Genomic DNA, 22,650 nt, shown 5'->3' with positions numbered 1-22,650 from the left:
CACAGTGAGATACCAGTTCACACCCACTATGGTGGCTATAACTTAAAAAAGAAGAAGAAGAAGAAGGAGAAGAAGGAGGGGGAGGGGGAGAAGAAGAAAATAGCAAGCGTTGGCAAGGATGTGGAAAAATTGGAGACCTCATTCTCACTGGCGGGAAAGCAAAGTGGTGCACCTGCTGTGGGAGACAGATCAGCGGCTCCTCTGTAAGTTTAATGTAGAATCTTACGGGGGGACCCAGGGTTCCACGCCTGGGCGCCCACAAGACCTGACAACAGCTTTTCAAGCAAGAACCTGGATCCACACGTTCAGAGCGGCTCTATTCACAAAAGGCAAACACAGCCCAGATGTCCATCCACAGATGAATGGGTACCCAAAATGTGCACCGTCCAGACAAAGGAATATTATTTAGCTATAGCAAGAATGCAACCAATGCATGCTGTAGTGTGGACGAACCTTGAAATCTGTCATGCTAAGTGAAAGAAGCCAGAAACCACCTAATGTCTGATTTCAATTGTATGAAGTAACCAGCACAGATAAGTCCACGAGTCAGAAAGCATAGCTGTGGTTGGTTCACAGGGGCTGCGGGGAGAAGCGGACGAGAAGTAGCCACGTAATGGACACAGTGTTTCCTTTTGGGGTGCTGAAGGTTTCCAGAACGATATGCGCCATGGTGATGGCTGGACAGCATTGTAAATACACTTAATGCAGCCGAACGGTACACTTTGAAATGGTTAAAATGGTAAATTCAAGGTTGTGTATTTTGGCACAGTCTTTTAAACAAAGGAAAACAATGGATGCCTGGTCCCCTCCCAGGGTCTCTGCTGAAGCTGGTCAGTTTCCCCCAATATTGAACTTGTGTTTGCGTGGCCTTTCAAAGCTCCCGGGGCATGGGGGTCCCGGTGTGGGGCCAGGTTTGAGAACCAGCTGTGCTGGTGGGAGGTCTCGCTCGGTGGCCCCCGTTTTTGACCTGTGAGATGGGAGTCCTATGGTTACCTACCTCTGACAGTTGTTACAAGGATCTAACGGGTGAGCGAAGATGTGGCCGCTGAACGTCTCCACATGTTTGCTCTTAGCAGGGCCACCTGGCATCTAGATTGCCTCCTTCACCAGGTCAGTCCTTGTTCCGGAACTCTGCCCGCAACAGGTGTTCAGCTCCGATTCCCTTCCAGGAAGCAAGACCATACTTCTCTGTCCAGGACCGCCCTCGGAATGCAGTTGTCCTGTGTTCTTTGCAGTGTGGCGTTTTTCCTAGACCACCCGGATCGTAGTCCTGTTCTGGATATCGAATTCTGGGGCCACTCTTATCTGCAACGTGGTACACAAAGACCACGGTGATGAGGAATGCGCAGGTGAGGGCAAATCGTTTCGAACAGTGCTTTGGCCAGCGCAACCCCGGAGGGCCACAGTGGGACCACAGTGAGTGCTCCCCGCCTCTTCAGACAGTCCTCCCACTTTGCTTGAAGATTGATTCACCCAAAGAGAAATCTCATTAGCTTGATTTCCTCCACTGAGCGTGACTCAGTCACTTGGCATTAACAGAGGAGCCTCCCGGATTTGATGACGTCCCAGAAACCATCAGATCTCGTGCAGAGAGATTTGTTGTCACCTTACTTTTGCTTCTGTGTCACTAGAGATAGACAGCCAGGGTTCTCATTTCCTTTCCTCATGCAGCCTGTGGTATTAATCAAGTGCTCATGAGCCCCTCGGTATGAGAGGCCTCCTTTGGTTTGCGGGACTGCGGTTATCGAAAGTGCACCCCACCTGAGATCTCACTGCTGATGAGCTATCGTAAGCTCATCCTCCAATCCAGCATTCAGAACATGCCACCGTGCAGGTGACAAGAGATTTGCATGCACGTCTGAAAGGGAAAACCTTGGCTTTCTTCGTGATTAGGGTTTGATGATGTACTTGAACAAGAACATTTTCCCCCCACATTGAACTTGCGTTTGCCAGAGTTGAAATCTCACATGGGACCATAGCACGCATCTCACATGTACACGTCGTGTGGACTTAGGTCTTTCCCCCACATTTGTCGGCTGGGGTCCTCCCTGTGAGCCCCACCTGCAGCCAGGCCCCTGGCCCCATGCCCTAACCACACTATACGGTGCGACTTGCTTTTTGGCTTTGCTCGTCCAAATCCCAGCAAGCCTTTGCACCTGGGTTGTGTCTGCTCTCTCGCACAGGGCCCACTGGGTTTGGAGATCATCTCCCAAGACCCCGTGGGCCACCAGGGTCACGGTCTTCCTGAGTGTGGCCAAGACATGGTCTACATCTTGGATCTACACAGGAACTTGCTTCCTTTTCATTCACAGGCTTCTCAGAAAGTTCTGGCTTCCTACAGCTGTCATCGTTAAACTTGCCTATGATGACTAGTCAACATATTCCCTGCATTCACACATCCGCTAACAGGTCTCGATCTCAGGACTGTCCTACAGCAAAAGCCGTAGAGGATCACAGCTCAGCCTGTGTCTGCACAGTGTTGTTAACAGAAAATCAAATACTACCAGTTGGATCCTCTTGCTTTGCTTATTTTTTTAAGTTATATTTTTTTAATGTTTATTTATGTATTTTGAGAGAGAGAGAGAAGATAGTGTGAATAGGGGAGGGACAGAGAGAGAGGGAGAACATCTCAAGCAGACTCCACGCTGTCAGCACAGAGCCTGATGCGGGGCTCAGTCTCACAAACCTCAAGATCACGACCTGAGCCGAATCAAGAGCTAGGTGCTTAACTGACTGAGCCACCCAGGCGCTCCTGGTTTGCTCATTTGAAGAAGAGATCCTGCTAGTAGAGAAATGACCCCAAATTGTTCTCGTGTTTATAACCGTCGAAGAGCTTACATGATTTAGCATTTTGCCGGCTGAAATAATGGATCCCGACCAAGAAGCTTCTGCAGCTTTCCCAGTAAAGAAACGCCATCCCTCCGGCATCCGCGTGGAGGAACTCAGCCAAGAGAATGGTCATTTCCCAGCATTTCATGTACCAGAAACTGGATTCATACGTCCCTGCCCTTCACGGGGATCAGTTCCCACGAAACTGGCATGCTTTATATACCTCTTGGTGTGCATTTACTCTGGATTGACTCTAGAGCTCCAGGGTCCCAGGAACCAGCACACCCTCTGGCTGAGGGATGTAGCTAATGGCCTGTCAGGAAGGCTGTGCCATAAGGATAAGAGAAAGCAGACAGAGAATACCTTCTCGGGAAGGGAACTCTGACCCACCCCTTGCCCAGGACAGTGCTGGCAGCCACCAAAGGGAATGAGAATATTCTCTCCTTTCTCAGCAGAAAACAGCAGGAGCTCCACCACCCAGGTACCCCGAGGCTGTCTGTCTGCCCCATCAGGCTTGTAATGGACGGATGGACGGTCCTGCCCTGGACTCCGCCAAAACCAGTATTGGGAGGAAAAAAGGTGGGAGAACAGGTCTGACTGCATCTTCTGGCCCCGCTTGGTTCTTTGAGCAAGCAGGCAGAAGAAAAAAGTTCTACTGACACCTTTCAAGAGGGGGCAGCATAGCATAAGGACAGGAGAGGCAGCCGGCCTCCTGGATCCGAGTTCATCCCATCCGCCGGCAGCTGAGCCGGCCTGAGTACCTCCGCTGTCTCCTTGGGCTTCAGCTCTCCTCCACATTAAAACTCGAAGATTGTGCTGTCCTAAAAGCGTCCGATCCAAGCTAGGAGATAGGCTTGTCCGCGGCTGTTTTTAACCACAGCCACCGCCACCAAAATCCTCTCCTTCATCTCTAAACAACAACTGTATCTGAATCCCTAAACAGTCACGTCAAAGGATGTGCTCTGACTTTGGGGAGACGGTGCGGACCCGATGGGTCTCACAAGGTGCGGTTTGAACGATGTCAGTTTCGGATTGGCCCGTTCGTCTCTCTCGATGCAGAAACACGTTCTCGCCAGAGTTTAGTGCGTCCCTTCCTGTCCACGTGGATGGCGTGCCCTGGTGTGTCTGTAAAGGTGCCTCGTGCACGTGTACACGAGGACGTGGAACAGAGGAAAACTCGCCACGGCAGTCTGGGCTTCCCGAAAGAGCGGTGCTTCTCGGTTTCTTGCAAAGTACTGATCTCTGCCCAATTGTCAGTGAGTGTGTGAGCCCCGCGGTTCTTCTAGGGAAATCCAGCCCTCCCGGAGCCTTCATCAGGATTCCCTGGAGTGCTCGGGCTGCAACAGCCAGCAGTGCCCTCTGCTGTGTGGTGCTGGCCCGACCCAGAGCCTGTGCCCATCCTGCTGGGTTAGGGGCACAGCTGGTTCTGGAGGCCAAGTCAGAGCCATCCCCCAGCCACCTAGAAACTCAGGGCTTCTCTGGGACTGGAGCGGGTGAGGCCGTGGCGGGGGGTGGGGAGGGGGAATGCATCTCCGCCAGGATTCTTGATTTCAGCTCAGGTCACAATCTCATGGGCCTGAGACTGGGCCCAGCGTCAGGCTCTGTGCTGAGTGTGGAGCCTGACTGGGACTCTCTCGCTCGCCCTCTGCCCCGTTCCCCTGCTTGTGTGCTCTAAATAAGTAAGTAAATAAATATCTGTGGCAAAATCAACTGTCACAGTGTTGATCTCATTTTGAGCAGAGACACAGATCCTGAAATTGGCAGCTTCTATCTCTCTTTGTATCTGTCTCCTCCCAGATGTGTGTGTGAAATAGGATCAAATTATCACTGTGCTCTGAATGTAATAAATGACCTAAGTGAATATCAGAGGTGTTGGGGATACACAGAGTTCAGCGTTGTCTCTGACCTGACTTTTCCAGTGGACAGCAGCCTGTCAGGTGGAGCCTACAGCCCACAGCGTGAGGCCCCATGAGGTCTTGGTGTGAAGACTGGGTTCACTTCGTCCCTTTTTCTCTCCATTATCCATGGCTTTTTCCTTCATGATTTATCGGGCTGAACTCCTGGGAGAAAAAGTCCTGAAAAGCAAGGCAAAATATGGATTGGGGTGCCCACCATTAGAGAAGGGCCAGACTCATTCCCCTACCAAAAAAAGGGGGGGGGGGCTTGATTTTTAAAAAAAGATGTTATTGACCCATTTGGACCAGAACAGGAAACCAGATCCCTCTTGCAAGAAAGCTGTGGTCTGTCCCTCATGGAACTTTGCCACTTTGTAGCAGAAGAGCCCCTAAATTGTAATAAGACATGGGCCAGGCTGTATGAACTCTGACCTGTACAGATTTTCCTGGTTTTCCATTTTACTTAATATTGATGAGTCAGCATTGTATTTATTTATTTATTTTTTAATTTTTTTAATTTTTTTTTTTGAGAGATTGACAGAGTATGAGCAGGGGAGGGGCAGAGAGAGAAGGAAGCAAGGAATCTGAAACAGGCTCCAGGCTCTGAGCTGTCCGCACGGACAGCGGGGCTCGATCACACGAACCGCGACATCATGACCTGAGCTGAAGTCAGACACTCAACTGACTGAGCCTCCCAGGCGCCCCAGTGAGTTAGCGTTTTAAACGATGTCCGACCTTGTTTTCCTCCCAAATTATTCTGTGGATTGTTTTCGATATTCTGTGTCCAAATCCAGAAGTGAGGAAAGAAAGAAGCTAAGAGTTCAAATACAAATACCTGTGGACTTGTCACATATCGCTATTATTATGTTGAGGTACATTCCCTCCATAGTCACTTTGTTGAGAGTTTTTATCAGAAATGGACATTGGCTTTGTCAGATGCCTTTTCTGCGTCTACGAGGATGATCCTATGACCTTTATCCTTCGTTTTGTTGTGGTGTATCACATGGACTGATTTGTGGGTGTTGAACCATTCTTGCGTCCCTGGAATAAATCGCACTTGATCGTGGTGTATGATCCTGTTACCGTATTGTTAATTTCAGTCGGCTCCTGTTTTGTTGAGGACTTTTGTATCTGTGTTCATCATACTCAATGGTGAAAACCTGAAAGGCTTTCCTCTAAGATCAGAAAAAGACAAGGATGCCCTCCTCTGCACGTTTATTCAACAAGGGACTAGAAGTCACAGCAGTTGGCAAGAAAGAGAAAGAAAAAGCATCCAAATTAGGAAGGAAGAAGTAAAACTGTCACTATTTGCAGATGACATGATATTATATAGAGAAAACCCTGAAGACACCATAAAAAAAAAAAAACTGTTGAAACTAGTAAATAAATTCAGTAAGGTTGCAACATACAAAATCAATATACAGAAATCTGTGGCATTTCTATACACTAATAAAAAAACTGTTGGGAAGAGAAATTAAGAACATAATCCCATTTACAATTGCACCAAAAGGAACAAAATAGCTACAAATAAATTTAACCAAGGAGGTGAGAGATCTACATGTTGAAAATTATAAGACCTTAATAAAACAAATTGAGGAAGACAAATATCTCATGCTCATGGATTGCAAGAATCAATATTGTTAAAGTGTCCATACTAGCCAAAGCAATGTCTGTCAAGATTCCAATCACATTTCTCAAAGAAATAGAACAAATAATCATAAAATGTGTAGAGAACCACAAAAAAAAAACAAAAAAAAACAACAACACCCGAACAGCCAAAGGAATCTTGAGAAAGAAAAGCAAAGCTGGAGATATCTTGGTATTTGATTTCAAACCGTATTACAAAGCTATGGTAATGAATACAGTATAATATTAGCATAAAAACAGATGCATAGACAATGACACAGAATAAAGAGCCCAGAAAGAAACCCATGCACGTATGGTCAATTAATTTACAGAGGAGCCAAGAATATACAATGGGAAAAGGATAATGTCTTAGGTAAACGGTGTTGGGAAAACTGGGCCACTCTCTTACACGTACACACAGATTAACTCACAATGGATTAGAGACTTGAACTTAAGACCTGAAACCATAAAACTTCTAGAAGAAAACATAACCAGGAAGGAAGCTCTTTGACGTCGGTCTTGGTGATGAATTTTTGAACCTGACAAAAGCAAAAATAAGTAAGTGGAAAGACATCATACTAGAGAAGCTTCTGCTCAGTGAACGAAGCTATCGACAAAGTGAAAGGACAGTCTGCTGAATGGCAGAAAATACTTGCAAATCATCTACCTGGTAAGGGGCTAATACCCAAAATATATAAAGAACTCATACAGCTCAATAATAAAAAACCAAACAATCCAATTATATAGTGGACAGAAGATCTGAATAGCCATTTTTGTTTTCAAAGAAGACAAAGAGGGGTGCCTGCACGGCTCAGTTAAGTATCTGCCTTTGGCTCAGGTCATGATCTCACAGTTCTTGAGTTTGAGTCCCACATGAGGCTCTCTGCTATCAGCACTGAGTCCGCCTCAGATCCTCTGTCTCCCTCTCTCTCTGCCCCTCACTTGTTCTCTTTCTCTGTCTCAAAAATAAGTGAAACATTAAAAAAAAAAAAGACATCCAGATGGCCAACAGGTACATGAAAAGATGCTCGGCATCACTCATCATCAGGGAAATGCAAATCAAAACCACAATAAGATATCACCTCACACCAGTCAGAGTGGCTATTACTAAAAAGACCAGAAATAACAAGTTTCGGTATGGGGAACAGGGAACCCTCGTGCACCGTTGGTGGGAGCGGAAACTGGTACAGCCACTGTGGAAAACGGTATGGAGGTTCCTCACAAGGTTAAAAAACAGAACTGCCGGGCGATCTAGCAATTCTCCTTCTGGGCATTTATCCGACGAAAATGAAAACACTAGAGCAAAAAGATATATGCACCCCTGTGTTCATTGCGATGATGTCACTTACATTAGTGAAGACACAGAAACAGCCTAATAACCCATAGATCTGCAGATGAACATGTAAAGAAACTGTTCCTAATGTATTTATATTTATACCTGTATAAGCACAGCGGAATGTTGTTCCGCCTTAAAAAAAAAGAATGAAATCTTGCCACCCACGACCTCGTGGTCGTGGCATGGACCTCGAGGGCGTTGTGCAAAGTGAAATAAGTCAGAGAGAGAAAGGCAAGTACTGCATGGTCTCTCTTATATGCAGAACCAAAAACAAAACAAAAAAACAACAAAAGAAACACACACCAAAAAAACGCTTGATTGCCAGGGGAGGCAACCAGGGAGGAGGGTGGAGAAGTGGGTAAAGGGAGTCAAAAGATAAAAAAGGAAAAAAAAAAATCTGAAAAACCACAGATATCCTCTGGGCAGCCAAAATATTCGAAACATTTTGGCTGCCCATGGGTTGAAGGTTGAGCAATGCTACTGAATAGCAGAGTTCTTGGGCGGTGCCGATAGACCCAGGTCTCATGGACCCTGAGATTGGCCTGCCTGTGAGTGTGAACAGTGGGGTGTTGGGAGAGATCTGTGTGGCCCATACAGGGCAGACTGGAGCTAAATAAACCTGTGGTGTCAAAATCCAGAGGTGTTCCAGAGACAGATAATGGATCATGAGAAGCATGTTGTTGTCCAGGATAACAGAGACCCCAACTTGCAGGGGCCTGGGATGGGGTGTGCCCTGGGCTTCTGGCTTTTTTTTTTTTTAATTTTTTTTTTACATGTATTTATTTTTGAGAGACAGAGACAGAGTGTGAGTGGGGGAGGGGCAGAGAGAGAAGGAGACACAGAATCCGAAGCAGGCTCCAGGCTGCGAGCTGTCAGCACAGAGCCTGACACCAGGCTCGAACCCACGAACCGTGAGGTCGTGACCTGAGCCGAAGTCAGGCACTTAATTGATGGAGCCACCCAGGAGCCCCATGGGCTTCTGGGTTTTTGGTAAGGCCATCTTACTTGGCTCTCACGAGGTCACGCTTACCAAAAATGCTCCCTGGAGGAGAAGGAAACCAACTGTAATGTGACAGAAATATGCTAGATCTTAACAGCAATTTGAAGTCCATGGAATGTAAAATAAAATTTTACGTTTATTTATTTATTTTGAGAGAGAGAGAACAAGGGGCAAGGGCCAGAAAGAGAGGGAGAGAGAATCCCAAGCACCATCAGTGAGATCATGACCTGAGCTGAAACCAAGAGTTGGGCACTTAACCGACTGAGCCATCTAGGTGCCCCAGAATTTCCCTCTTTTAAAGATGAGAAGACGAGAGCATTCCTGCCTGTGTGTGTGTGCGTTGGGCTGTGTGTCGGGAGAACTGTGTTGGGTTCCTCCCCGAGATGTCAGAGTGCTAAAGGGGCAATAGGATTATGGGATTAAAACCTGAAATCCACATGCAACGGGTGACCTGGAAAGTACTTTTCGGGGCGTATTCTGCACAGAGCTTCCAAAAAAAATGCATCTAAAGGTCAGAGGTGAATTCACAGCCGTGTTGAGTGATCAGTCAGGCACACATAGTTGTGGCGAAGGCTGAGGACAGGAGGAATTAGAAGTCCTGAGTCTAGACAGGGTGGAGTGAACAGAAGCGGTTATAGCAGCAGCATTGTGAAACGCCTGGTCCCGAATGTCACCCTTGTGGGATGCCAGACGGGGCCATGCGTGCTTCAGAGGTCACCACGGGTAGATAGCTGGTAGATAGTTTTTCACAAGCTTTAACAAACCTCCAGGACACATGCTTGCACTTCCCTTGCCCTGGGGGTATCAGAGAGAGCCAGCCATGGACAAGAGGGGCGCCTGGGTGGCTCGGTTGGTCGAGCGGCTGACTTTGGCTCAGGTCATGATCTTGCAGTTCGTGGGAGCCCCACATCAGGCTCACTGCTGTCCGCGTGGAGCCCGCTTCGGATCCTCTGCCTCCCTTTCTCTTGGCCCTCCCTTGCTGGTGCTTGCTGTCTCAAAAATAAATACTTTTTAAAAATTAAAAAAAAAAAAAGTTTATGGACAAGAAAATCTGAGTCTCAAAAATTTTCTCAGGGAAGGGAATGACAGTAAACTTGGCAGAACAGAATAGGATTTGAGTCTTAGTGTGGATAATACTGGGCTTTTGCCCAGTGGGTTTCCTTTACATATTTATTTTACTTACTCTGTTTTAAGTAAGCTCTCCGCCCAACGTGGGGCTTGAACTCACGACCCTGAGATCAAGAGTCGTATGTTCTACTGACTAGCCAGCCAGGCGCCCTGCTAAATACTTACTTTAAATACACAGATCCTGTCATTCAGACAAAAGCTCCCCCACAAGCTCCTTTTATTTATTCTTTATGTTTTTAGAGAGGGAGAGTGTGTGCAAACAGGGGAGAGGGCAGAGAGGAAGAGAGAGAGAGAGTCTCCAGGCTCAGCACCCAGCCCGACACGGGGCTCCATCCCAGGACCTTAGGATCACGACCTGAGCTGAAATCAAGAGTCCGACCCTCAACCAACGGAGCCACCCAGTCATCCCCCACCAGCTCCTTTTATAAAACCTGAGAGCAGAGTTGTCCAGAGGCTCTCAGCCATCCATTCATTCGTTCCCACAAACACTGGCTCCGGCGCCTTCCGCGCACCAAGGAGCTGTCAGGACCTGGGGAAACGGGCAACAATCGCTGCCCCCATGGGTCCCACATTGTAAGAGGATCGACAATAAGTAAATAAGTAAATAAGTAGAACAAAACTACTGGTACCCAGTTTTACAGGAGGTAAACTGAGGCAGAGACGACTCCAGAGGCACGTCCAAGCTCACGCGGCAGAGGCAGGACTCGAACCCGGACGGCGTGTGGGCTGACCTCCCCGCTGCGCAGCCCCTGGTGTGCAGTACACCCCGGGCACCGGTTCTGGGAGGGAGTGTTGGCCGGGGGAGCGGGGAGAGGTGCCAGGGGAGAGCCTGGCTTCTATCTTGTTACGCATTTGAAATCAGAGTGTTGGTTCTCTAAGCCTCTGCCTGCACTAACGCTTACGTGATCGGGTTAAGCAGACCCTAGGAGGGGTAAAGATTTAAAACACCTATGTGTCGGGGCACGTGGGTGACTCAGTCGATGAAGCGTCCGACTCCGGCTCAGGTCATGATCTCATGATCTGTGGGTTCGAGCCCCACTTCGGGCTCTGTGCTGACAGCTCAGTGCCTGGAGCCTGCTTCCGATTCTGTGTCTCCCTCTTTCTGTTCCCTGCCCCCCAAAAGATAAATAAGCATTAAAAAAAAAAACAAGTCTGTGCCCTTTAGCCTGCCAGCCCCCCCATATACACCCAGCAGGTGGGGCTGCTTTGTGAAAGCTCCTAAGTAGCATTGTGGCTTGCGTTTATTTTCGGTGTAGATCTCTGCACGGAGCACTGTGTTCCCTGGTCACAGCCTCCGTGGCACGCCATTTATCTCACACGGCCTTTTGGTGGTGACCTGTGAAGGGTTCGAAGAAACCTAAGCCCCTTCTTGGCAGCCGGTGACATACTTCTCACGATGGCAGAGACCCTGTTAGAAAGTGGGGGAGGGGGACAGTAAAGTGACCCCCAAATGGAGAAGGTGCTTTGAGACCGGGAAACAAAGCAGGTGACTCCATACAGCTTACGCAGAGGTTTGTGTTTTGTCTTTAATATTTAACTTTTTAAAAAAAGTTTATTCATCTCTTTTGAGAGAGAGAGCATGCGTGCACGGGAGGGGCAGAGAGAGGCGGGGGGAGAGAGAGAATCCCAAACAAGTTCTGCACTGTCAGCACAGAGTCCCAGGTGGGGCTCAAACTCACGACCCGTGAGATCATGAGCTGAGCCGAAATCAAGAGTCGGACACTTAACTGACTGAGTCCCCCAGGCCCTCCTCTACAGTTTTATTCAGGGGACCTTCCTGGTGGGAGATCAGGTGGAGGCCAATCCACAGCTGCTGCATAGTTACTCTCTGCAAAATCCAGACCTTATGCCATAGCTTTTGTAGAGTGAGGGACGCACAGAGTAGGGGTGCCATTGTGAGATCAGGGGGCTTGCACGCACCTAATCGGCAGCTACCCTTTAAGGAGACCTTACGGCCCCAGCTGAGCATCAGGAAGGGGAAAGATTGTGGCATCCCTGACAGATTCATGGGGGGCCAAAGCGAGCCTTCCCCTGTCCCAGCCTCCCCTTCCAAGGGCCCTGGAACTGGCTGCGAGAGAGGTCATGTGAGCAGACGTGACCCACCGGAGGGCCGGAGAGGGGGCTCAGTGCGGTCAGAGCTACAGACAGATTCCTCCGGGAGAAATGTACTTCTGGCCTGTGCCTTCCTCTGTTCAGCACCTATAAGCTCATTCCGATGACAGGTTCCGTTTCAAAGGAGGCTGATTCACACTGCGGTCTGGTCAGGAGTGTTAAACGAGTCTAGCTGGTAAGGGTTCTTAGGGGGTTTCAGAGGTCTGTCGTTTCCTTTGTGATTAAGAAAACAAACCTTTGTGGGGCGCCTGGGTGGCTCAGTCGCTTGAGCGTCCGACTTCGGTTCGGGTCATGATCTCGCAGTTTGTGGGTTCGAGCCCTGCGTCGGGCTCTTTGCTGACAGCTCAGGGCCTGGAGCCTGCTTCGGATTCTGTGTCTCCCTCTCTCTGCCCCTCCCCTGCTCGTGCTGTCTCTCTCTCTTTCTCTCTCTCAGAACTAAATAAACATCCAAAAGAAAAAAGAAAAGAAACCTTTGCAGCAGGAATGTGTCAATGGAGTGTCTCCCACCGCAGGGAAAATACGGGCTTTCGACTGAAAGTGAGGGTTTTGCTCAGGCCATTCAAGCCCAGCAGTGGACGTGTCCTACAGGCTCGGATGGGCGGTGTGGCACTTGGTTTTCAGGTCGGAGCACTCCTACGCTGAGAAGTGACCTCGCACCGATGAGAGTTTCTCTTTGTCCCCTTCCCCGCAGGGCTGCCTGACCACGCCCAACTCCCCAGCGGTGAATCCGCGTTCCATGACGTTGGGTCCATCCCTGTCGCTTGGCAACATCTCAGGGGTGTCTGTGAAGTCGGACATGAAGAAGCGTCGGGCCCCTCCGCCCCCGACGCTGCCCGGCCTGGGGCCACCAGTGCAGGACAAGGCCTCGGAAAAGGTAGGCGGAGGGCGGCTCCGAGGAGTGGTGGATCCGCTAAAAGGACCAGCGACTTCTCTGGAAGCTCCCTGTGTGCCCTACCTTCTGCAAATTTGTGGCTTTAGCGGGGAGAGTATTTCGGTCGAATCTTTAAGCTTTATTTAGAAGTAAAAGTGAGGGGCGCCTGGGTGACTCAGTCGGTTGGGTGTCTGACTCTTGATTTTGGCTCAGGTCATGATCTCACAGTGTGTGAGATCGAGCCCCACGCCGAGCTCTGAGCTGAGTGGGGAACCTGCTTGAGAGTCTCTCTCTCCCTCTCTCTCTGTCCCTCCCCTGCTCATGCTTACTCTCTCTCCCTCTCTCAAATAAACATTTTAAAAAAGTAGAAGTAAAGATGAGATGCCACGCTCCTTCACGTGTGGAAGGTAGGACACCTCCTGTGCTCTCAGATGTTCAAGGCCTGTGCTTGTTATTAGCATGTATTGTGTCTGCAGCATTAAAAGTTTGGGCATCGTCACAATCGCTAAATGAGAAAATAGCGTGGTTCGGAGCACTGAAAGAAATCTGGAGTTTGTACGGGACAGGGATGATAGGTCGTAAAATATAGATGCCCCAAATAATTCAGATGCACAGGAAAGGAGGGAGGGCCTTTCACACTAAGTCACTTTCCACGTGACGGGACGTTTGCAGAGACCGCGTATGTAGGAAGCCACGGGTGCTAAGTTTATCATCAGAGCAACGTCACGCCTTCGCAAGGGGTTGTCACTACATGTGGACCAGAAAGAGTCTTTGTCCTCAGCAGCTGGGGTCTGCACTCGCCTTCTGTCCTCCTGCGAGTCTGCTGCGGCGTGAAGCGCGATTGGAAATCCCAGGCCCTCCGTTCTCAGGGGCCGGGATGCTCCTTGACCAAGCAGCCCCTGTTCTCGAGGCTTGGGATGATGCACGGTGAAACTGATGCACAGGTTTCATCCTCTAAATGCATCCGTCCTCATTCAGGTGGGGGGAAGCAGGGACAGCACACGGTGTGGCCGGGATGGGACCAGACTTTGGAATCTTCTAGAAGCTGTGTTCTCCAAGGCTGACCGGCCGCGCCCACAGCTGGGCCTGCTCCACATGTATTCCAAGATGCCGGGCCACAGTAAGGATGCATTAGTGCTCACCAAACGGGGAAGGTTCCCAGTGGCTGGCACCCCAGCTCCCTGGGGGACGGGGACACCACGCTGCAAACAGGAACTTTATAGAACACACGTTAATTCTCTCACAGGGGCTTCATTTCCTGACTCTTTCCTTCTGCCTTAGCGTCCCCGGCCTGTCCGTGCTTCGTGGAGGCGGAAAATTTCACACTGCTGCTACTCTGGGTTTGAACCCCCTTTTTTTTTTTTTTTTTTTTGCGTATTCATAAGATGGCTTTTCCTTAAAATAAACTAGAAACTAAGTCTGTGCCTCCCAGATGGGAGGCTCGGCCTGGGGTCATGGTTAGAAGTTGCCTAAGTGGCTCTCTGGAGCAGTAGTCTTCTCAGATTCCTTCTTGCCTGGTTGTCTGTCCATCAGTCTTCATAAATCTTAATAAATCATCCTCCATCCTCACAGGTGTGAACTTTACCCCCAGGTCTCAGAGACCACCCCGCTCCCATCGACAGACCTTTCCATCCGTGCCTTATCAATCTGTTGGAAAACCCTGACACAACACGTTTTAGAAGAAAATATTTTGATTTTTGTGTTTCTTAAGCATTTTCTTTTTTTCTTTTTAATGTTTATTTTGAGAGAGCAAGAGAGACAGAGAGTGAGCGGGTGAGAAGCAGAGAGGGAGGGAGACACCGGATCCGAAGTAGGCTCCAGGCTCCGAGCTGTCAGCACAGAGCCCGACGCGGGGCTTGAACCCACGAACCACGAGATCGTGACCTGAGCCGAGGTCGGACACTAAACTGACGGAGTCATCCAGGCATCCCTAGCATTTTCTAATGCTCCTAAGTTCTTCTGAGTTCTCCGGGATGTTTTAGCTATCTTTTGTTACCAAGAGCGTTAGGTACAAATGCACCCCATTTGGTCGTACACTTGCGGGACTAAACGTGCAAACTGAACCCAAAGTTTCTTCCTGTGCTTGTGTAGTGAAATGTAAACCTTTTCTGGGGTTTAGGATCTGAACTTTTTCATAACCCACAGACCATACTTCTAGCATTTAGTACTTTTCAGCCCCCTCCCTCTGGGGACATCAGTTTGCTTCTGATTGGGAGGGACGTTAGCACCGAAAACCGCAAGTTCCAGCATCATTATTACTTGAGGGCTGTTTGCAATGAGAATTGCGTTTCCTGGTGTTCTCGAAGGTTGATGCTGAACCCGATCAGCATCTTAAAAGTTCCTTCCGTCCGGAGAAGAGGTGTTCTCAGATTTTAACATGCTTCTCCAGAGTGGATAAAGTCTGCCCGAGTGGAAAAATGTATCGTAAATAGAGAATCGGGAATTCTGAGTGAAAAATAAATAGTTCTCTATACCCTGAAAAATGAACAGAGTTCCCTCTGAGGCAGTAAAAGCTTCTTACTAAAATCTGTTTCATTTGGCACAGAATGAGCGCAGAAACTGGCTCACAGAAATGCTCTCCTTTTTTAAGCATATGAGTGGCATATGGATTAGATTTAAGCATTTGCTGGGACCATATTTTTCCTTTTTAAATGAAAGGTATTTTGTTATTTACTAATTTCTGGGAAAGGAACCCAAAAGTGTATTGTCATCGTTGTCGGGTAAGAACGTCAGTTCCTTTTTCACCAACTTCCTTCCAGATAAAGATAAGATGTTTGTTTGGAAAAACCTTAGTTGTGTGCAGCTGTTCCTAACACCGATGTCCTGAATGGAAAGGAAAGGCTTATTTTCAAGGACATGACTAGTGTGGGGAAAGGAGAATGCCTACATTTTCTTATTTTAGAAGAAAATATTTTATCTTTTTCTCTTATTATCACCTGGTCCGAAAAATTCAGGGTTCCCTTATTCAGGTCGTAGAAGGGGAATCATGTCAGACAAGTGTCGGTTCAGGGGACGCATTTTCCCCCAAATGCTGTCTTTGTATCAGCGTTCATTACCTGTTTTTAGACTCACGACGCGATCGCCAGTATTTGTTATTTCTAAAATACTTTCCGGAGAGACCTTCCCGGAGTGGGTAGGTTGAGCCAGTGAAAGAAATTAATGGTGTCCTTGAGCAAGCCTGTTAGCAGAGAAATTGGCAAGACGGGTCGAGAGACGTGTTATCTTTCCAGAGGAGACCGAATCTCTGTGCCAGACTTTCATCCCTCTTCCCGGTACCTCGAATGTAGTTCTAATTAAGTGGAACATTCAGACAGGAATGATATATATGTGAGGGCACCATACGCTGAGTCAGTAGTTTTCGAACTTAAGCGAGTATCAGAATCACCCCCAAAGGGCTTGTTAGAACACATTTTGCTTGGCTCCACCCTGAGGGTTTCTGATTCAGTAGGTCTGGGGCAGGGCCTGGGAATTTGTGTCCCAGCAAGTTCCCAGGCAAACCCCACTTTGAGAACCACCGCACCGCAGAAACTCCGCTGCCCCGATCCGCCCGCTCGGTGTAAATATCTTGAACGGGTCTGGAGAGTTCTTCCCGCAGAAGAGTTTCCCTGGAGATGAATGGATCTGTGCTCTGCAATAACGTCTGGGCACAGTTTGCCATAGTGTTAGCTGAGGCCTAACGTTGGATGTTAAATAAATAGTTCTTGCTTCTTCTTGCCGGGACCCAGGGTGTGTTCGTGTGAGGGACAGAGGGATTGCCTGTTCCAGGTGAGATTTTTCTTCCCGTTTTACTGTTGAGATTCCCCAAGGTCATCACTCCACTCTGCTGTGTGCTGAGACGACCTCACGCCTTGTCCTTGGCCCCGATCAAGGGCAGAGTTCTTGCTTGCTGCGCCTACCTGGGGGTCAGAGCCCCCTTTGTATGCCAGGTCTTAGTATCTATCCCCAAGGAGGGTGGTCTCTTGTCTCTTGCACACATGTGCCCCACTCTGGGCTGTGGATCAGCACAGATCTGAGATGACGCGTGGGGCCGCGGACACAAGTGCCTGCGTGGGCACCCCCTCCACTCACTCTCTGGTCCTCAGTTTCCTCCTCTGCAAAATGGGAACAGCCAAGGCAGCCTTCCCGGGTACATGATGTAGAGGCCAGACCACGGGCCGTGCAGCTGCCTCCTGGGGTTAACATCCCAGCTCTGTCCGCCCTGGTCCTGTGGCCTTGGTGAGTCCCGCAGCAACTACCTCGCCATCCCCCTAGGTGTGCAGACAGCACAAGAGCCCTTGTGAGAGCCAGGCATCGGGAATGGAAGAGCCGGAGGCAGGGAGGACCGGCCAGTGGGAACGGTGGCTCTGTGCCCTGGCCAGGCTCCTGCGTTAACCAAGTGGCAGATTAAACTTAAAACTCAAACTCATGGGGGCAGGGGCAGGGGGGGTGCCTGGGTGGTTCAGTTGGTTAAGTGTCCGACTCGTGGTTTGGGCTCAGGTCATGATCTCACGGGTTTGTGGGTTCGAGCCCCACATCGGGCTCCGTGCTGACAGTGTGGAGCCTGCTCGGGGTTCTCATTCTCTCTCTCCCTCTGTCTGTCTGTCTCTCTGCCCCTCCCCTGCTCGTGCTCTGTCTCTCTCAAAATAAATAAATCAACTTAAAAAAAAATCAAACTCTGTGTTGCCGTAAACACCAAAGGCAACGTAAAACAAGACCACACCCTCGTGCTGGCTTTGCCCCCGCGTCAGGCACAAACTGTGAATACACCTCGTTCACAGGTCCACATTTTCAGAGTTTATTGGGGGGCCGTTGCTCATCCTTTTAAGTCTTTGGAGCCCCTCTTTGAGAGGAACAAGAATAGAATACTGTCCCGTGATCTGTGCTTACGTGACTCAGTTTACCCATTCAAGATGGAAAGAATCCCGTAAATCACACCTGCCGGTATCTGCCTCTTAGAACGCTCTGCGGGTCACGGACAGGCGTATTTCGCTTTTGTCTGTCAGTTGATTAAAAACAACTTGTGGGAGTTTTCTAGAAAATGTTGTGTGGTCTCATTTGAGTTCTCCTTTTCCACAAATGCAGAAGAAACGGCTCTTCCCTAATTTTTTCAGTCGGCACATGTTCTTCTATGCCCGCTTTTATGCCGAAGACAACTCTGAATCCTTTTTTATCGTAAGGACAAGGAATTCAAAAAGTATTTTAGTTATCTGGGCTCTCTTTTGTCCTGTAGCACTTGAATCATGGCATTCATCGTGGAAAGCGTTCAACACCAGACAATTCCAGTATGACAGCCACACGTCTACACCATCTCAAGTTTGTTGCATTGGGACTAAAACCACTGGTGGGGACGGCCGTTAAAATGAGAGATCGGGAGGGGCGCCTGGGTGGCTCAGTCGGCTGAGCGGCTGACCTCGGCTCAGGTCACGATCTCGCGGTTCATGAGTTCGGGCCCCGCGTCGGGCTCTGTGCTGACAGCTCGGAGCCTGGAGCCTGCTTCAGATTCTGTGTTTCCCTCTCATTAAAAAAAAAAAAAAAAAAAAATTTAATGAGAAATGAGGAGGCTGGTGTTACAATCAGTTATTAGTATAACCCAAAAAAGATTTTTCCATGAAAAATGGCTTACGAGTTCAATAAATACGTCCACACCCTGCACTTAAGAGTATGAATTGACCTTCATTCCTTGGATATCTCAGTGCAACGTTTTGTACTGTGTGAATAATTCGGGCAATCTGCACAGGTTAGAAATCAGGGGAAAGTGTTACTACTTGAGATTCCGTATGAGAATCAGGTACCTAGAATGTTACAGGACGTTGTAACCCTTTGCTGACCGCACCCCCAATGACATACTTCATCCAGAACTGAAGTGTGCATCTGACCATCGCCAAACTCACAGTCCGTTTCTGTGGTGGTGCGTCGGATCATTCCGGAATGTTCCTGACCTCACTCTGCTTCCCGGTCCTTAGCAGAGAAAAGGCCCCAGCAATGTGGCCTCAGGAACCCTTGTTGGGGGGGGCATCCCCGCTGAGCAGGGTCACGGACCAGGGTGGGCTCCAAGCGTATTTTCCTCTCTGCTGTTAGGACTCACGGTTGCTGCTTATTAAATCAAACGTCCGCAAGGGTGTTGAGGTAAATGGAAACCCTGTTCCCGCAGGGCCATTTCCACTGTCCCCCTGGAGTGGGGACTCCTCCGAGTTCCCTGTCACCTGCCTCTTGCTGGTTGTTAACTTGTTTCTGGCAAAGGGGATGATGCCTGGAGACTTTTAAAAAATTATTCTTCGTGGGGCACCTGGGTGGCTCAGTCGGTTGAGTGTCGGACTCTTGATCTCAGCTCCTGTCATGATGTTACAGTTCGTGAGATCAAGCCCCATGTTGGGCTCTGTCCTGACAGCGTGGAGACTGCTTAGGATTCTCTCCCTCCCTCTCTCTCTCTGCCCCTCCCCTGCACATACGCCTGTGTGCCCATGCTCTCTCTCTCTCTCTCTCAAACTAGATACACATTTAAAAAAATTATTCTTCATACTAATCAAAGACCTTTGATGACCTCCAGCACGTGGGTGGTGCTCACATGAGCGATGGCTCAGCCTTGGCCTCCTGGAGCGCTGTGCTGGCCAGAAAGGATTCAGAGCAGAGAAGAGTGGTCCCTTCGATACGCCCTGTGTGCCAGGGACCCAGGAGGGGAGGGGCCCCACCTGGACTGATCCCCCGTATAAGATGAGGGGGAGGGTCTACAGACCCACGTCTGTCCCTCACGTGCCACACCCCCTGTCCAAGAGCCCTGATCCCGAAGGCAGCCACCTCTCCCATACCCATCTTAGCACCCTGGTCCAGGGGCTCGCACCCGCCTGGGACGACCCACATTGCAGTAGTGGCCTCTTCTTGGGTCCCTGCGTCCGCTCCTGCCCTCCTGCCCCTCTACACCACTGCTAGAGCAACACTGGTCCAAACACAAGTGGGGGCCCGTCTCCCCTTTGCATCATCACCCTGGGGCATGACCCGAGTTCTTACCTCCGCCCGCAGCCTCCAGCTCTGGGCTCAGCGCCTCCCCTATGCCCTCACCGCCCCTCCCAGAGGAGTCCACGACTTGTCCTCGCCGCAGGGCCCCGTCACATTTTCCCCTCTCCCGTACCCTGCTTGGAGGCCGCTTCGCTGGCCAGGCCTCCCTCACCCCTCCACCCGCCGGTCACAGTCTGCCCCATTTCCCATTCTCATCTGTGTTTCTTCCAGCGTCTAACCCGTAAACCCAGAGGCAGGGGACTTAGTGTCTCTGCTCCCTGCCGTGTCTCTGGCATCTGATGCCGTGCCGCTGTATCAGCAAGCGTTTATGTTCACTTTGTATTTCCGTGATTCACTTACCAGGCGTGGAAAGATGGGTCCCCTCGAAGTGAAAGACACTGGTTGCAATATGTATGCGAAGAACTAACGAATGCCCTCCTCGCAGAGCCTACTTTTGAAAGGGCGACAACTTGGCCATAAGCCTGCAGAGTTTGCTCATCACTACAGGAAAAGACGGTTGGTGAGCCCCCCACCAGGGCAGCCTTCTGCCGGATCCCAGAGCTAGAAGTGACCGTACGGTGGGGGTGCAGGAACCGTGTGCGGAGACAGTCATGCCGCCACATAAACTGTGGACTCACCCCTCACGGCCATCCTGGCCAGCTTGCTCATCACGATGGCCCTTCATCAGTTGAGTTGAGGAAACCGAGCCGGTCCAGGCCTCGCTGCAGGTCAGAGACCGCGTAGGCAAGGGCTCTCACTGGCCACACGTCCTGCACCGTGTGTGGCCCTTCTTGGGAAGACCGGGCCCCGTCCCCCCACCTGCAGAGGCAGGGCGGATGAGATGAACGCACTTTGAGGGGGCCGCGTTCCCTCTGTGACTTGGTAAGAGGCAAACAGACTTTGGAGAGGAAGGCGTGTGCACATTGAGCTGGGGAGTCCTGTGGCCTGGGGACCCGTCCCAGGGTTTGGATATACATCCCGTTACAAACCGCGAGTAGCTACCAGGCTTTCTCTCTGGTGTGGCTGGAGGCTTTCCACCTCCCACTGTTGACTGCCCTCCACACTGGAATGTTCTAGAATACCACAGGAGGGCCCCACTTCTTTCCCATGCTGCACTGCCTGTCCCTCCTCTGTGTAGGCCTGCAGGCTAGTAACTCAGAGCATCCCCCCCCCCCACCCCACCCCGGGCCATTCAGGGCATCCCCGTGGCCCCTTAGCCCTCCAGGTTACCCTGAAGGAAGCCCCTCCTTCCCTCCCTTCCTCCCTCCTCCCACCAGCTGAGCCCTCTCCTTGCGCAGACGGGAAGGGACTTTGCCCTGGAAGGCTCCCCCCATGGCAGGCCTTTCTTTCTGGCTTCTTCTGTGTGTGTGCCCCTGAGCCTGTTTTTTTTTTTTTTTTTTTTAATATTTTTTAAAGATTTTGTAAAATTTATTTGTCTTGAGGGAGGGAGAGAGAGAGCATGAACAGGGGAGGGGCAGAGAGAGAGGGAGAGAGACAGAATATCAAGTAGGCTCTACGCTGTCAGCGCTGAGCCCAACCTGAGGCTTGAACTCACAAACTGTGAGACCATGACCTGAGGGTGAAACCAAGACCACACCCAGACGCCCCTGTCTCTGAGCCTGTTGTGAACGTTTCTTTATGAAATTCAGACGTCTTACTATTCAAACCAGAGACGCACCAAGCACCCCTCCCCCACAAAATGCCCCCTAACCCTCTCCCCCCAACACCCCGTACCAAAGCAGGTGTAACAGGTGACTTCCCGTGGACAGAAGGAGCACTTTCCCAACCACATCATCTTCTCCCCCCTAAAGGGCAAAACTTCCGTGATTTATTCCCTGTTGTTACAGTTTCTTTGGGGATAAAAACGGAGCCGTTCTCTGAGGCACATCATCCTGTACATTTGGGTTCTGGACAACAGTCTGACTGGCTTAGGGGTTGGGCATTCGCCTCTCCGTAGGCATGATGAGCCATGCCCCGGCATCATGACTTGGAGTGCATTTTACGGCATTCATGATTTTAAAGTCCACCCGCATTGTAGGGACCGCTCGGCCTTAGCTCTCCTCAGGGAGCCCCTTAGCAGAGGTCAGTAACTGCCACTACATGGGAGACTGCTGGTGACAAGTTCAGGATCCACCCCCCCATCCCCACGGCCTTGAGGACCCAGCGTATACTTGGCCATCCATTTGGCTGAATCCCCGCAGGGAACGGTGTCTCGATCTCTGGTGCATCCCAGCCCCACACACAAGGCCTGGCACCTAGTGGCCCGTGAGTGAGCATTTTATAAACAAAAGAGCGAGGGCTCAGTGGGAGAAGAGCCAAGGAGAGCATGGCCTCATCTTCGGTGGTGATAAATGAGTCGTTGTCTCTCTGGGCAGTCTCTGGCGACACACACACGGGGAGATGGACCTGTGTGTTGACTTACACGGTACGCCGTCCAGCTGGAGGCTTGGGTGTACGGGGCAGCTAGACAGGAGGCCTTCCAGGATCCGCAGTGATCTTCAGTGAGATGACATACAGGGGTAGGAGGGTTTCGGCATCTCCAATGGCCCCTAGATCCATCACTCCTGTGCTCCCTGCGCTGTTGACCCTGGACACGTGTAACCCCAGACCCGGGTCCCGTTGAGGCCCCTCGGTAGGCCCCAATCCAAGGCTGACCCTGGGGCCCCTAGATTTCTGGGGCAAGAATGGAGGTGGAGGTGGGGACCTCGCTAAATGGTTGCACCCGAGGAAAAGGCACAGCTATTTTGGAGGTGCTGGCAGAGTTTACAGCAGCCTTAGCCTAAATTCACAGAAGTGTGACGAGGGGGCAAGGTAGCAATGGCCCCATACTGCTCAACTGGAGTGACTATGTCTCAACATCATATTTTAAGAGAAAAAAAGT

General features: G+C 50.2%; 1 protein-coding gene across 1 annotated transcript in view; it reads left to right on the top strand.

Moving 5' to 3' along the window:
* The window catches only part of COBL (cordon-bleu WH2 repeat protein), a 188,875-nt gene that overhangs the window by 65,050 nt on the left and 101,175 nt on the right, over positions 1-22,650 (top strand). The window contains exon 12 of the mRNA XM_042977199.1: positions 12,618-12,800. Coding sequence (XP_042833133.1) covers positions 12,618-12,800 — 183 coding nt within the window. The remainder of the gene's footprint in view (positions 1-12,617; positions 12,801-22,650) is intronic.

The sequence above is a fragment of the Panthera tigris genome, chromosome A2 (genome assembly GCF_018350195.1).
Source record: "Panthera tigris isolate Pti1 chromosome A2, P.tigris_Pti1_mat1.1, whole genome shotgun sequence".
NCBI classification, from domain to species: Eukaryota; Metazoa; Chordata; class Mammalia; order Carnivora; family Felidae; genus Panthera; species Panthera tigris.
This window is presented reverse-complemented; position numbering and strand designations above follow the sequence as displayed.